Source organism: Rana temporaria, chromosome 2 (assembly GCF_905171775.1).
Source record: "Rana temporaria chromosome 2, aRanTem1.1, whole genome shotgun sequence".
In the NCBI taxonomy this organism is placed as follows: domain Eukaryota; kingdom Metazoa; phylum Chordata; class Amphibia; order Anura; family Ranidae; genus Rana; species Rana temporaria.
In genome coordinates, this window is record NC_053490.1 from 259944845 (window position 1) to 259959893 (window position 15049).

The window sequence follows — 15049 nt, forward strand, 5'->3', positions numbered from 1 at the left end:
TTAGTGAGTACCATGCCCTTCTGGGCCATGCTGGAGCTACCAGGATGACTGGTATGTGCTCCACCCGGATCCTGCGCAGCAGGCGGGGTAGTAACTGGAGCGGGGGAAACGCATAAAGAAGTTTGAACTGATGCCAAGGGCAAACCAACGCATCGGTTCCGCAGGCCATCGGATCCCTTGAGCGGGACATGAACCTGTCTAGTTTCTTGTTGAGTCTCGATGCCATGATATCCACGTCCGGCACTCCCCATCTTTGGCAGAGTGCTTGAAAGACTAGTGGATGCAGAGACCATTCCCCCGGCCATAGAGTCTGGCGGCTTAAGAAGTCCGCCTGAAAGTTGTCCACTCCTGGAATGAATATTGCCGATATGCAGGGCACATGAGCCTCTGCCCATAGAAGAATCAAGCTCACCTCTCTCTGAGCGGCTTGACTCCTGGTTCCCCCTTGGTGATTTATGTGTGCCACGGCCGTGGCATTGTCTGATTGAATTCTCACCGGGAACCCCTGCAATTTTGACGTCCAAGCCCTGAGGGCTAGTCGAGCAGCTCTGAGCTCCAAGATGTTGATGGGCAACTGCTTCTCTGGCTTTGCCCAAGTACCTTGGCGAGTGCAACCATCCAAAATTGCTCCCCAGCCCGTCAGGCTGGCGTCTGTGGTCACTATCTTCCAAGCCACTGGGCTGAAAGACCTCCCCTTCAGTAGATTCTGAGGGTCTAACCACCAACACAGACTTTGTCGGACTCTTGATGAGAGCGGCAACGGGATATCCAAGGCCTGTGGCCTTCTGCTCCATGCTGACAGGATGGCTGCCTGTAGGATGCGAGTGTGGCTCTGGGCGTATGGTACCGCCTCGAATGTGGCCACCATCTTGCCTAGTAACCTCATACATAGGCGAATAGTCGGTTCTTTCTTGCTTAGAACCAGTAGGATTAATTCCTTGATGGCTTTTACCTTCCTCAGAGGTAGGAACACTCCTTGTTGTTCTGTGTCTAATCTCATGCCGAGATATTCCAACTGCTTTGTGGGCTGGAAAGCTGACTTTTCTCGATTTAGGACCCAGCCGAACCTCTCGAGGTATTGGACCGTGAGGGCCACTGCTCGCTCCAAGCCGGGAGACGAGTGATCTATGACTAGGAGGTCGTCCAGGTATGCTAGGATCGTGACCCCTTGGATCCTTAGTTTGGCTAGGATTGGAGCTAGGACCTTCGTGAACACCCGGGGGGCCGTAGCCAACCCGAAGGGAAGCGCCACGAATTGGAAGTGACGCGAAGCCACCATGAAGCGTAGATATCTTTGATGTGGCTGATAAATTGGAACATGAAGGTAGGCATCCTTTATGTCTATGGACGCCATGAAGTCGTCCTTCTGGAGTGTGGCAGCTGCTGACCGCACGGATTCCATCCGAAATGAGCGGATCTTTAGATATGCATTTACCATCTTTAGGTCCAAAATTGGCCTGACATCTCCATTGGATTTTGGGATGATGAATAGGTTGGAGTAGAAACCCAGCCCCTGTTCCAGGACTGGTACCTCTACTATTACTTCCTGGGAAAGTAGATGATCTAATGCCGATCTTAATGCGGCTCCCTTTTCCGGATCGTTTGGAATCCTCGACTTCTGGAAATGAGGAGGAGGAAACCTTAGGAAATCTAATTTGTAGCCTGTGGCCACGGAAGACCGTACCCACTCGTCGGGAATGCTGGCTTCCCAAATCTCTGAAAAGAGTCGCAGCCTTCCCCCCACCTTCGTGGGTGGGGGCGCCCCTTCATAAGGTTGGCTTGGGGGCTGGTTTTGCTGGTTTGCGAAACCACTGCCTTTTGCCTCTAACAGCCTGTCCTTGTGATCTGCTGTTGAAGCCGAAGTTTGCTTTTGCAGGAGGCCGTCGATACTGCTTGGCATTAGAGGGCCCCTGCCCAGGGGAATACTGTCGTTTAAACGCAGGTCCCTGAACCTTCTTCTTAGTTGGCAAGAGAGTACTCTTGCCGTTTGAAATGGTCTGAATGTATTTATCTAGGTCTTCTCCGAAGAGTCGTCCTCCATGGAAGGGGAACCCTACCAGGAGCTTCTTGCATGGGGGCTCAGCCTCCCAGCTTTTTAACCATAAGAGTCTTCTCATATGGATAAGGGATAACGATAAACGTGACGCTTGCTGGATAGAATCCTTGATTGCGTCTACCGTAAAACATATGGCCTTAGGGACATCCGAAAATTTTTCTGCCTGCTGGGCCGGAATAAGTTTAAGCATCTGCTTAAATTGATCCGATAATGCTTGAGCGACCCCAATCGCGGCCACAGCTGGCTGTACTACTGCCCCTGCAGTAGTGAAGGAGTTCTTAAGTAGTGCTTCCAAGCGCTTATCAACTGGATCCTTGAACACCTGTATGTTTTCTACAGGGCATGTTAACGATCTGTTAACACATGAGATGGCTGCGTCCACTGCAGGAGTAGCCCATCTTTTGGAAAAATTTTCTTCCATAGGATATAGGACAGAGAACCTTTTAGGTGGTAAGAAGATCTTATCTGGCTTGTTCCAATCTTGGAACAAAATTCCCTCTAATAGAGGATGGATCGGAAACACAGCATTGCTTTGAGGCGCCCTCAGTGAGCCCAAAGCTGAAACCGTCGATACCTGGAGATCTGGTACTGGCAAGTTGAATGTCCTATGGACCAAGTCCGACAATCCTTGAATCCACCAGCTCTCCCTCAGGGAGACTGCCCCAGACTCCTCTGTATCCGGGTCTTCGATCCCTGAACCTACTTGGTCCGTGTCCAAGAGGTCGTCCAATTCCCCTGAGGAAAGGACCTCCTCTTCTGAGGGTCCGCGCTCGGGCGACGGAGATCTATTCCGCTTACTGCCCCGCATAGCTGCGGATATCATTTTTCCCATGCTTTTCTGCATCTCTTTTAAAGAGGTGAGTAATACCTCCTCCGTGACCATCTTAGGGTTGGACTGACCCGCGTCAGCTCCAGCCCCAGATCCCGATGGCCCCAAGGCTCCCTGTAGGGAAAACAGCGGCATACCATGGTACAATACCAAGGTACACCTGCTACCTATTGGTATTTGGAACTATAAAAGTTAATTGTCCAAACACCTGTTTGGGGGATAAAAAAATGCTTCCTCTCCCCTAGATGACTTTTTTTTTTTTTTTTTTTTTCGTTTTTGTTTCAAATCCAGGAAAGAAAAAACATTCTGTCCCCCTGAGTAGTATTGCAAAGAAAAACTATGAGATGGAAAAGAAACAGCCTATTTCTAGGCTTGACAAAACAGTCCTCTGAAGACTGCAATATCCTTTCTGGCCACTGTGTGTCCTCGGCGCCCCGTGCTGCCGCTCTGGTCTTTCTCCTCAGTTCCAAAGTATTGATGGAACAAACAAGGAAGGGCCGCCCCTTCCTTTAAGCCACTGACCCGCCCTTCCCCCCCAGCAACCTCAAACAGGAAATGCCCCTCCCGACAGGGGGAGGGGGGGGGGATTTTGGGAGGAAGGGACCTCTCTGTTCCAGCAAACTGCAGCCTGCAGCCTGGAACCATGAGGAGGTCAGCGTTTTGCCTGCTTGCAGGCTCTGAGGAGGAAGACTGAATGGAGCATCGCCTGGAGGCCTGCAGGTAAGCAAAGCTCTCTGACACACACATATATTTTTATATAACACAGGCCCCACTCAATGCTTTTCCAACACTACAAGGGAGGTCACATCTTATGGGGAATAATACATAGAGAGCCATCCTATCTTTATGATATGTGACTAGTTTGCCAGATGCAGTGCATAACTTTAGGCATGTCCCCTGTGACCCCCCAGAAAAAAACCTGCTAAGAACCAAGTTCCGCAAGTTTTCCCCTCACTTACCTGCTCCATGCCGCAGGACTTTGCCAAGCAAGAGGCCCAATCTTCCCCCATCTCCGTGGGGATGTCTAGACCTTCAGGCCCTGGGTTCCTATGAAGGATCCACTGTCCTGGGCCCATATAGCACCCTGGCAACAGAAAACTTTAGGTACCCAAAGGTTTCTAAGTTCTGGGCCCAGGGTCCAGCTCTCTAAAAAGAAAAGCATTATGGGCTATACCCCAAGGGTTTGGGGTCCGGTTACTGACCACTTTAGCGCTGAGGCTTTTTTGGACAGAACCGGTAGCTCACCTAATCCCAAGGATGCGGAGGCAAGCTAAACCATGACTAACACCTAAGACACTGGCGTAAAAACTGAGGTACTCCTCCTATGGGAGGGGGTTATATAGGGAGGGGCATTTCCTGTTTGAGATTGCCAGTGTCTACACCTGAAGGTACTCCATATAACCCATATAGTAATGAATGCCGCTCTGTGTCCCGTGATGTACGATAAAGAAATACTGACAAGGCTGCCACCTGGATCCTTAGCATGCTTACGGCTAAGCTCTGGTCAACTCCTTCTTGGAGAAAATCCAGGACCATAGGGATTATTTGGAGAGAACCTTCTCTAGGCTGGGCGTAGCGAGGGAAGACTTTCCAAACTTTAGCATATATTCTTCTTGTGACTGCCTTCCTACTCTGCAAGAGTTAAAAAACAGAGTGTCAATCATCTTTTCCGAGCATCCCCCAAGCCTAAGGATATCCCCCTCAAACACCATGCCGTCAGGGAAAGAAAACCCGGATCGGGATGCAACACTGGTCCCTGGGGGAGATTGCATCTGGATGGGAGATGCAACGGAGGAGCCATCGACCACCTTCTCAGTGTGGGGAACCATGCTCGCTTCGGCCACCAGGGTGCAATCAGAATAAGGTATCCTTTTGACCTGGAAAACTTCTGTAGTTGGAATCAATGGATTCTGTTGGGTCCAGGACCGCCCTTCTGACAGGTTGTCTGTGCTGAGCCACCAGTCTAGGGAGTTCCTTGCCTCTTCTGAAAGGGACACTCATGTCCAGAGAAGGAATCTCTTGGGTTTCCGGGAATGGAATTGGGCCCAGTGAACCGCTGGGATGCAGAATGACATGAGCCCCAGCACTCTCATCATGGTCCTTAGAGAGACCTCACAGAGCAGAGACTGTTCTTTTGCACTTTGGTAATCTTTTCTTGTGGTAGAAAGATCCTTTGGTTCACTGAGTCCACCCGGTACCCTAGAAACACCTTGGATTGTGCGGGATTCTAGGGAGGATTTCTCTCTGCTGATTAACCACCCCAGATATTCTAGTGTGGACAGCACCTTGTCTCTGTCTGCCTGGAGCTGTTCCAAGGCCGGACTGAAAATCAACATGTCGTCCAAGTATGGGATCAAGGCTATCCCCTGGAGGTGTAGGAATGATACCACCTCAGCCAGAACTTTGGTAAAAATTCTTGGACTGGCCGCTAGGCCGAAGGGGAGAGCCTTTACCTACCAGTGTCGGACGCCCTGCCTCGTCTGCACTGCAAACCTCAGGAACGCATCCTTTAGGTCCAACATTACCATAAAGACTCCCTCCTGGAGGTGTCTTCTGACCGTGTAGATGCTCTCCATCCTGAACTTCTTGTAAACCAGGAATTGGTTTAATTTTCGTAGATTTATAATCAGCCGGAATCTTCCGGATGGTTTTGGTACCACAAAATGTGGGAATAAAATCCCTGGCCGATTTGATCTACTGGGACAGGAATGATGACCTGCTGTTCCGCTAGCGCCCGGACACTCCAAAAATCCCCCTGCTTTGAATGGGTCTTTAGGGAGATGGGTCAAGATAAAGTTTGGTTGAGGAGGAGACAAGACTTCTAACTTGTACCCTTCCTTTATCAAATTTAGAATGTAAGGACTGAGTGATATTCTCCCACTGATGGAGGAACCACGAGCATTCTGCCAACTTTTATGCTGGCGTCATTTGGATTCTTTGTTGGAAGTAGTAGCTCCGGTGAAAAAATAAATAAAAAAAGAAGAAGAAAAAAAAAAAAGAGAAGGGTATCGCGCTTTTTCCTTGCCTTTACTGAATCCCCACTTTCTTTGGCTCCTTCTTACCCTTGAAACATTTTTTTTTGAAGGGGGGCCTCGAAAAAATGTCTTCTCTTTATCTTTTTTGGACTTAGCAGGGAACTTTTTTCCCTTCTCTGTGGAACGAGACAGTACCTGCTCCAAATCAGAACCAAAGAGCAGGGATCCCTCAAAGGGAATCCCGCAAAGGCAAGACTTGGATGTGAAATCTCCGTCCCATGTCTTTACCCAAAGGGCTCGTCTTACAGACTTTAAAAGAGCTGCTGACTTGGCAGTAGTTCTGACTGTTTCCACTGCGGCATCTGCTAAATAGGCCACTGCTTTCCCCACCACTTCCAGGGAGTCTAGCAATTATTTGGATTTACTGTCCTGTGCTACGTGGTCCATTAGTCTGCGGACCCAAGCGTCCGCATTTCTAGCGACGCATGCGGAAGCCAATGCAGGGCCCATAGCAGCTGCATTGGGATCCCGAATGTTGCCGGAATCTTCGAAGGATAGATCCGAGTGTTTGGATACTTGAGCTAATGAAGCATCCAGACGCGGAACTTTGAAGAATCTATCTTCTTCCTCAGCTTTGAAGGGGCTACTACGCTTCCAGGTTTTAAGCCTTAACACCCTACGCTTTGGTTCCTTCCATTCTCTTAAAATATCTTTAAGAGATTGATGTACAGGAAAGGATTTGGTTTGTGCTTTACCAAGTCCCTTGTACAATTTATCTTGTACCGAGATCTGCGTGGATGTCCTCAGAAGTATAAATCGCTTTGAGGAGATCTTCTATATCAGGGATATGCAATTAGCGGACCTCCAGCTGTTGCAGAACTACAAGTCCCATAAGACATAGCAAGACTCTGACAGCCACAAGCATGACACCCAGAGGCATGATGGGACTTGTAGTTTTGCAACAGCTGGAAGTCCGCTAATTGCATATCCCTGTTCTATATCCTCCGCAGAAAAGAGGTGGCCTGGTCTAGTATTCCCCAGACTACTCTGGTCAGAATCTTCCCCCTCTTCCTGAGATGATTGACCCGGGGATTCTAACTCTTCATCCGAGTAGGTCAAAGATGGGGACACCCCCCCCCCAAGACATCTCGGCGCGCCTCTCGTTTTGCTTCCGGACATGCGCAGTAGAGCCTCAGGGACACCGAAGCCCGTACTGCGGCCAGAGAAGTTTCTCTGAACTTTGCTCCCATTGAGGAAGATGCCAGCAGCAGCACGACTCCCTCCCAGCAAGATGGGAAATCCGAGCGGCTCCTCCTCACCATCCACCACTATCAGGTAGGAGGAGAGAGTGGAATAAGTGGTCCCTGGAGACATGGACACCCTCACCGTGACCATATGCCGCCAGTGTTCTCAGGGAGCTTTCTAGTAGCCCAGCATACCTTGCTCCCTGAGACAAGATAGAAGGGGGACCCCCCTTGGAATAAAGCTAAAAGCTTCTGTCTGTCCAAGCAGCCCCAACCGACTACTTTTTGGTCAGAAAATCCAAGGAGGGAAGACCTTGGTCCCAGACCTTAGTCTTTTTGCTAAAAAAAAAATAAATAATAAAAAAAACTGTTTCGCTGCCATCCTGTGGGAAACACAATCAATAACTGAGGGACAGAGGGAAGGGTGGGGCCTTTTAAACTCTGTTGATTGTGTTTGTCAGGTGGAACCCATCATCTCGGGTGTGCCGTCCTGGAAGATGACTGGAGAAATACCCTTGAAGGGAGGGAGACACCATTACAGAAAGCCATTGTAAGGACCTATGATGCCGTTTGTAATACGCTGTGTATCCTCCAGTTTTGACATCCACCTGGTAAAAAAATAAAAATAAAAAAACTGTGGCTGTATGAACCAAAGACCAAATCGTGGTCTTGCAAACCTGGGCCACTTACACCTGATGGCCCAAGATGCACACACGGTAGAGACTCTTGTCCCAGACCAAACGTAATTTTGCCCCTTTTAAACCATAGGCTTCAATAATAAACTAGCAGATTCACTGCTAAACATTTGACCTGGATTCTGCCTGCTCTTCCTGGGCACTTCTGGCACCACAAAGATTTGACCTGTGCCGACAACGTAAGTAGATCCCAAGTTCCTAAACTACCTCTAGAGAATGTAGCAATCTGTCTCCTGATGACTGGATTAAGGGGGAAGGAAGAAAAGAAAAAGAAAAAGAAAAAGAAGCAGCAAGACCTTCAAGTGAAAACTAGAAACCTTTAGGCAATAAAGATGGATGAGGACGCAACATCAACTTATGATGCAAGACCAAGAATGGCTCCTTGCATGAAAGTCACCAGCTCTGACATTCCACTCGAGTGATAGCAACACAAGACCCCCAGATATTTCTAGAACAAGCAAGTGTCATAGGTACCAAGTTCATTAAAAAGGGCTACAATGAAGAATTTATACAAACACCGATCCAGAAAGTCCAGGAAATCATCTTATACAAGACAAAGAGAAGACCAATAAATTGGACCCAGAACTTCCTATCATTCTGAATTTCAGCGTTCAGCACAAACAGAGGCGATTGTTAAACATTGGCCCATCCTAAAAGCAGAGAGGCAGTTACAGGTTATATTGCCTAGTCTACCCAGGGTTGTCTACAGAAGAGCCCCCACCTTACGGGATTTGGTGGCGAAAAATGTTCCGGATCCTCCTAGCAAATCCAGTAGTTTGACCTTTTCTCCTGTAAACGCTGCTATGCGTGTAAAAAAAACAATTTCAATGGTCAAAAATGCTCCAAATTCGTATCAAATGTAACCCAAAAAGAATACGAAATTAAAGACCTTATTACATGCAGAACTGAGGGTGTGGTGTATATCCTTCAATGCTCCTGTTCACACACATAGGATGTACCAAAAGGCCCCTATGGAAACGCATTAGGGAACATGTGCAGAACATAGAAAAAGGCTTCCCCAAGCATAATGTCTCGTCATTTTGCACAGTGTCACCAAAAAAATCCGAAGGATTTGAAATTTTGGGCCAAAGACAAGTATACTCAACATTGGAGGGGAAGCCATAAAGTACGAGAATTAGGCAAAAGCGAATCCAGATGGATACACGAGATGGTCACTTTAGCGCCCAATGGCTTAAATATCGAGTTTGATTTAAATTGCTTCATTTCGGATTACTAATCATGGGTATATTATTTCATAATCTTTATTTTTTAATTAGTTTAATGTTTTAAATTGATGAGTATTATGTCCATATGTAATGCACATTTTTTACTTCAGCACGCATATGTCACATTAAGTGTTCATTATGAGGGTGATGTCCCTCTCATTTGATATATTTATAATTATATTTATAATTTTTTGCCAACATGGTCATGTATAATAGGAGGACCAGTGTGTGTCAATTTTTTGGCCACTGGAGGCACTAGTACTGATGCTATTTGTTTGGTCATGTTTAAAGGAGGCAAATGCAGTGACAACATTGGCCACTGGAGGCAGCGTCAGTTCCTTGTGCCCATTAAGAATTCTCCTTTAGTATCAATCAGAGGGGGGTTGTTTTATCGTTGATATTTTTATATTCATCGGTTTTTATTCATTGTTATTAAAATGTGTTCCATTATATCCTAAATCAGCCCATATATTGGGTGTTTTACGGCCTTTGTTGTCTGCCAGCGATGATGCGATGGGAATCCCCTCCGTTTTGTCTTTGCAGTGTCAGCCGATATAAAAGCTCAGCTGCTCGAGTCACCTGGCATACCCATGACTAAGCCACGTGCCGAGTGACGCAACGCGTGGGGGAGGAGCCTAGTGACGCGATCGACGGACACCCGTCCGTATGAGGAGATAGCTACACTGAGCGGCAAACCAGGCTGTTTTTGAAGCCGTCTTTGATCGGGGGGGTTACGTGAGTGCATCTGCAGACATCCTTATGTGTCCCTCTTGCCCTACAATATTTGCACCATATTTTTTTTCTTATTTACATGAGCCGTTATCATCCTGAGGCACAGAGTACCAGCTGGAGCTGAATTTAAGCATTGTGATCGCTCCCAGTATATCACAGGATTGCTCCCTCCTGGCCCCAGCCGTTGCCAATTTGTGTCTGCAAAGGGGAGGTTCTCTTTGCATTATCAAGGACATCTTTCTCATGCTCTGTTGTCCATATATATTTATATTATTTCTTTATTCACAGTGCACAGGTTTTTTTCCTATTGTTTTTTGCACTTTATTGATACCCCTACCCCCTCTTTTTGGAGTGTTTTTTCGGTATCTTGTGGCAAGTTGTTTACTGTACTTATAGCAACAAATGTTGATATTAGCGCATTATTAGTATAATTTTTTTCACATAGCAACATAAGCCATCTGTATGAAGTATGAATCATGCAGTGAGAAACCACAGCCTCTGAGGGAGGGAAAAATAAAATGGATAGGGACAAAATCTGACCCTTGATCTGGTACTTAAGGCCAATCTCATTTCCCCTACCAATTGGAGGAGAAAAAAAAAAAATGTACCCATACCTGTGGGTGCAACTTCCTGGCTTCACCCCAGGAATAATATATTTCCAAGTCTTGTAATTGAAGCTCCCCGAAGCCGGCTTCCAGGCACCCAACAGTGTGGAGATAACAGGACCCAAGACCATTAGGTCCCGCTGGACAGGAAGTGTCCAAGATTCGCTATGCAAGTGCGCCAAGCCTTCCTAGGCTAATTCGCCTAGCACCATTAATAGTGTTACACCACCTCCCGGATTCTTCGCAAAAGATGTGGCAGTAGTTGAAACAGAGGGGGGGAAAAAAAAAGCATCAATTAGGGAGAACTTGTCCCCAAGGTGTTACAAGTGGGAGTCATCCCAGACACAACCTTCTGGTATCGCTGATGACCGGACAAACCCACGCAAGTTTTCTATACCTGTAATACGTACTGACGACAGACAGCACTTGCGCTGTCCCAGACAGAATGTGGTTCACCTTCCTGGATCGCACGACCCCTAGTGGTTTATATATGCCACTGCAGAGGCATTGTCGGATTGAACCTACAACTGGTTTGTCCAATAACCCAGAGCAAGATGTACTGACTGGCCAGAAGTTCCAAGATATCGATGGGCAGGACTCTCTCCTGTGGAAACAAAGTCCACTGAACTGTAAGCCACCTTCAAACTGGGGAGACTACCATCAGTGTCATCTTCCGAACCATTAACCACCAATTTGAGGACTGTCTGTAGGGAACGTGCTTTGACCTAGATGCAATTTTCTCCTGCAGAACTGTATCGAAATTAAACCTGAAACTGATCACTTCCTGGGCAAAGATTGAGGTATACCGAGATGGAAACCCCCTGCATCTTCAGCAAGCCCAGTACTAGGAGCTTTGCGAACCCTCAGAAGCTGTGGCCAACCCATAGGGGTGGAAACACTGGATAAAAAGAAAAACCCTCCACCCAACAGAAACCCTTGTAAGAGGAACCAGAAACCCCAGACAGCCGCCTGCAAACTTTTGCGGCAGAAATACGCATCCGAAGATGCCAAAACATCACCCTTGTAAAATTTGGTAACAAGTTTGCACAGACAACCAGGTCTTACACACTTGATGTTCAAGGCACAGGAAGCATTAATAGAGTGCCGCAACGTGAAAGGGAGGCACCTAACCCCTAATGGCATAAGCCTGGACAAGAGTTTGACTGATCCAAGGAGATATAGTGGCCGAAGGCACAAGGAAAGAAGGACAAAGTCATTTAGATGAAAGGCAAATACCACCTGCAGGAGAAACGAGGGATGAGGACGTAGAACCGCCTTATCCTTGTGGAGAACCAAATAGGGAGACTAACCAGACAAGGCCACCAGCTGAGGAACTCGACGAGCAGACTAGAAAGACAACCTTCTGAGAGAGCATGGCTTTTGAGGTACCGAGAGTACCAGGTTCAGGTCCCACAGAGACCATGGCATGCACACTAGGGGAGCAACATGCCTAATTCATTGAAAAAAAAAAGTCACGAACCAACGAGTAGCCAACAGATGCTGGAGAGAAAAAAAAAAAAACACCTGAAATACTTCTTGTGTAGTTATACAAGGGAGGACTTTGATCTACCGGTGTCCATTCACCTATAGGTGGTGTATAACCCCAAATAGTTATTATAACTTGCTGTGTCCTGTGATGTACAATTAGAGAAAAAAAATAAAAATTAAAAAAAAAAAAAAAACACACAGCCTTTCTTCAGAGCAAAACAGGTAGAAATCTGCAAAATTCCTTCAAAATCTATCCAATGTACATAGATCACACAAAGAATTCTCTCAAAAGTGGAGTTACTCTAAAGCCTTATACACACACACAATCAGATTTTCTACGGACAAAGCATAGTACTTTTGTCATGAACTTGTCTTTCATACAATTTGTCAGCCAACAAACACAAAACTACATGTTTTCAGCTCTTTAGTGCCACTTCTGCTAATTTTGCGTTATGGTTGGCATTGCTTCTGAGCATGCGTGTTTGTACGAAGGACTTCTGTACACATAATCGAATAATCCGACACCACATTTATTGGAAAATTTTAAAGCATTCTATCCGACAATTGTCCAATGGAGCACACAAACGATTGGATTTTCAGCCTACCATCACACAATGCCCGATGGAAAATGTAATCGTGTGTACGGGCCTTTAGGTGTTTGACATTGGAAAAAATAAACGAGTCAGAAATCAGATGCTAAAGAATCACAACAGTACTATACAGACTGATGCCCCGGGAGTAATTATGTTTAGAGATATTAGAGTCCCAGGAGATCTGTCCCCTCCTGTCAGCCACATTTTCTTGCTTTTTAATAAGGCTGACACTCAAGTGATGCGTAAAAAGAAAGGATTTGAGGGCTGAAGACCGTGAAACAAATTTCATACGGCTTCTGGGAGTCAGGGTACCCTGGATGCTCTAGAACAGTCATCAACCCTGTCCTCAGGGCCCACTAACAGGCCAGATTTTATGTATTACCTTGGGGAGATTCAGACTAGAATACTGCAATCACTAAGAAGCAAATGATGTCACCTGTGATGCATTTCAGTTATCTTGCAAACCTGGCCCGTTAGTGGGCCCTGAGGACAGGGTTGATGACCACTGCTCTAGAAGACATCACAAAAATATGTGCTGGCACAGATGCACCAAGGCCCTGTGCCCATTAGTAACATTGTACTAAACCAGACTACCCCAAATTGATTTTATAACAGGCATGATTTCACATACTGTATTTCTGAAGTACAACAATGCCACAAAAACATACCGCCAGAACTGTACCCTCCATAGTTTTGTCCATAAGCAGATGGCTCTGCGGCCTGTCCATAGCCAGAGTAATCCTGAGGTGGGGGGAAAAAAAGGAAGGTTTTAAAGACTATAGAAGTGTAAAACAAATAAAAGACCCAATTGGCAACTTCAGCTACTTTATGTGACACAAGTGTAGCAAGATCTAACCTGCCGAGGACACTGCCCCTGCTGGATATTATTTTACAGTACAAATAACATAGCAAGAAAAAAAAAAAAAAAAAAAAAACGAGGTTAAATGCTAGCCTCTAGGGTTGTCCCGATACCACTTTAAAGCGGTAGTTCACCCCCCCCCCCCCGACACATTTTACCATCGAGACAGGCATTGTAGCGCGAGCTACAGTATGCCTGTCCCGATTTTTTTAACCCCGGACTCACCTTGTAATCGGACATCGTAGATTTCGGCTCCCGCGGGGAATGGGCGTGCCTATGGAGAGGGAGGATGATTGACGGCCGGCCCTGGCACGTCACTCTCCCCGAAGACAGCCGGAGTAGGTCTCGGCTCTTCACGGCGCCTGCGCACAGGCTATGCGCACGCGTCGTGAAGACCAAGCCTATTTCGGCTATTTCCGGAGAAGCGTGACGCGCCAGAGCCGGCCGTCAATCATCCTCCGTCTCCATAGGCACGCCCATTCCCCGGTATCTTCGATGTACGACTACAAGGTGAGTATGGGGGTAAAAAATTTGGGACAGGCATACTGTAGCTCGCGCTACAATGCCTGATTTTAAGGTAAAAGAAAAAAAAAATTTTTTTTCTTCGTCGATAGGGTGAACCCCCGCTTTAAGAACGAGTACTCACCGATAAAAAAAAAAAAAAAAAAAAAAAAAAGTCTCATGTGACAGTGGTATATGGGTCAGTTGTAATTTTTGTTTTTACAATTTACCTACAATGCTTTTTTTTTTTTTTTTAAGGGGGTGGGCGGGCTGGATGTACAGTGTGTTTAATTTACAATAACTTTTCATTTATTGCAATTTTTTTTATCAGCCCTGTTGGGGGGCCTTGGTGAGATATTAGGAGCCTTAACAGACCTCTGACATCTCCCCTTTGAGACAGGGAAAGTGACCAAGGACACATTCCCCAGTCTCTGCAGCCTCAGCGTTGCTGAAAATAAATGGAGAGAAGACAGCGGCTTCTCTTCATTCATAAACAAACATTGTACCATCAGTTATTTGAATGGACAGTCAGTGATCACTGACTCTGTACATTCGGAAAAGGTAGGAGCCGGATTTACCGGCTCCTACCTCCGCTCTCCTTCCTGACAGATCGAGGGGGTGGAGGAGTATACGGGGACAGACAGCGGTGATCGGTGCGTGTAACTCCACCACCGCACTGATCACCCTGACTGTACAAGTATCGGGTGAAGCATCGGAGCATTTGCCCGAGTACAAGTACTCAGCAAATGCTCCGTATCAGTACTGATACTAGTATCGGTACAACCCTACCACCATGTTGGAGGCCCAAATTCACAATTGGGTAGCATTTGAAAAACATTCCACAGTGGACTGCTTTTCTGAAGACGGCCAAGTAGCCACTGTCACGCATTCAGGAGGGGAACCTGCCAACTCCTGATTGCCTTATTTGCAAAATGCAATATTTAATGGGGCCAACACGCCACAACTGAGCCAAGCACTTGGCTCCCGGTTGCAGAGTGGACACTTTGACCATCACTTCTGGTGGTCAGCTCCGGACATAACCCTCCTCCCTGCAGCTTCAGTTCGTAACAAGCAGTACAAACCTAAAAAGGAGGGGTGGGTGCTGTGTTCGTCCATGGATGACAGGGAAAAGGATTTTATGGAGAGTACAAAAAAAAAATCCTATTTTCTCTCATCGTCCATGGACGGATACAGCCTTCACAAGTCTTGACATATGCAACGTCCCCAAGCAGTGTTAAAAAAAAAT

At 46.7% G+C, this 15049-nt stretch overlaps 1 protein-coding gene across 2 annotated transcripts in view; it reads right to left on the bottom strand.

Moving 5' to 3' along the window:
* The window catches only part of LOC120926695 (TATA-binding protein-associated factor 2N-like), a 104525-nt gene that overhangs the window by 69498 nt on the left and 19978 nt on the right, over window positions 1-15049 (bottom strand). For both annotated transcript variants that reach the window (XM_040336846.1, XM_040336847.1), the window contains exon 4: window positions 13112-13184. In XM_040336846.1, the coding sequence (XP_040192780.1) occupies window positions 13112-13184 (73 nt within the window). The remainder of the gene's footprint in view (window positions 1-13111; window positions 13185-15049) is intronic.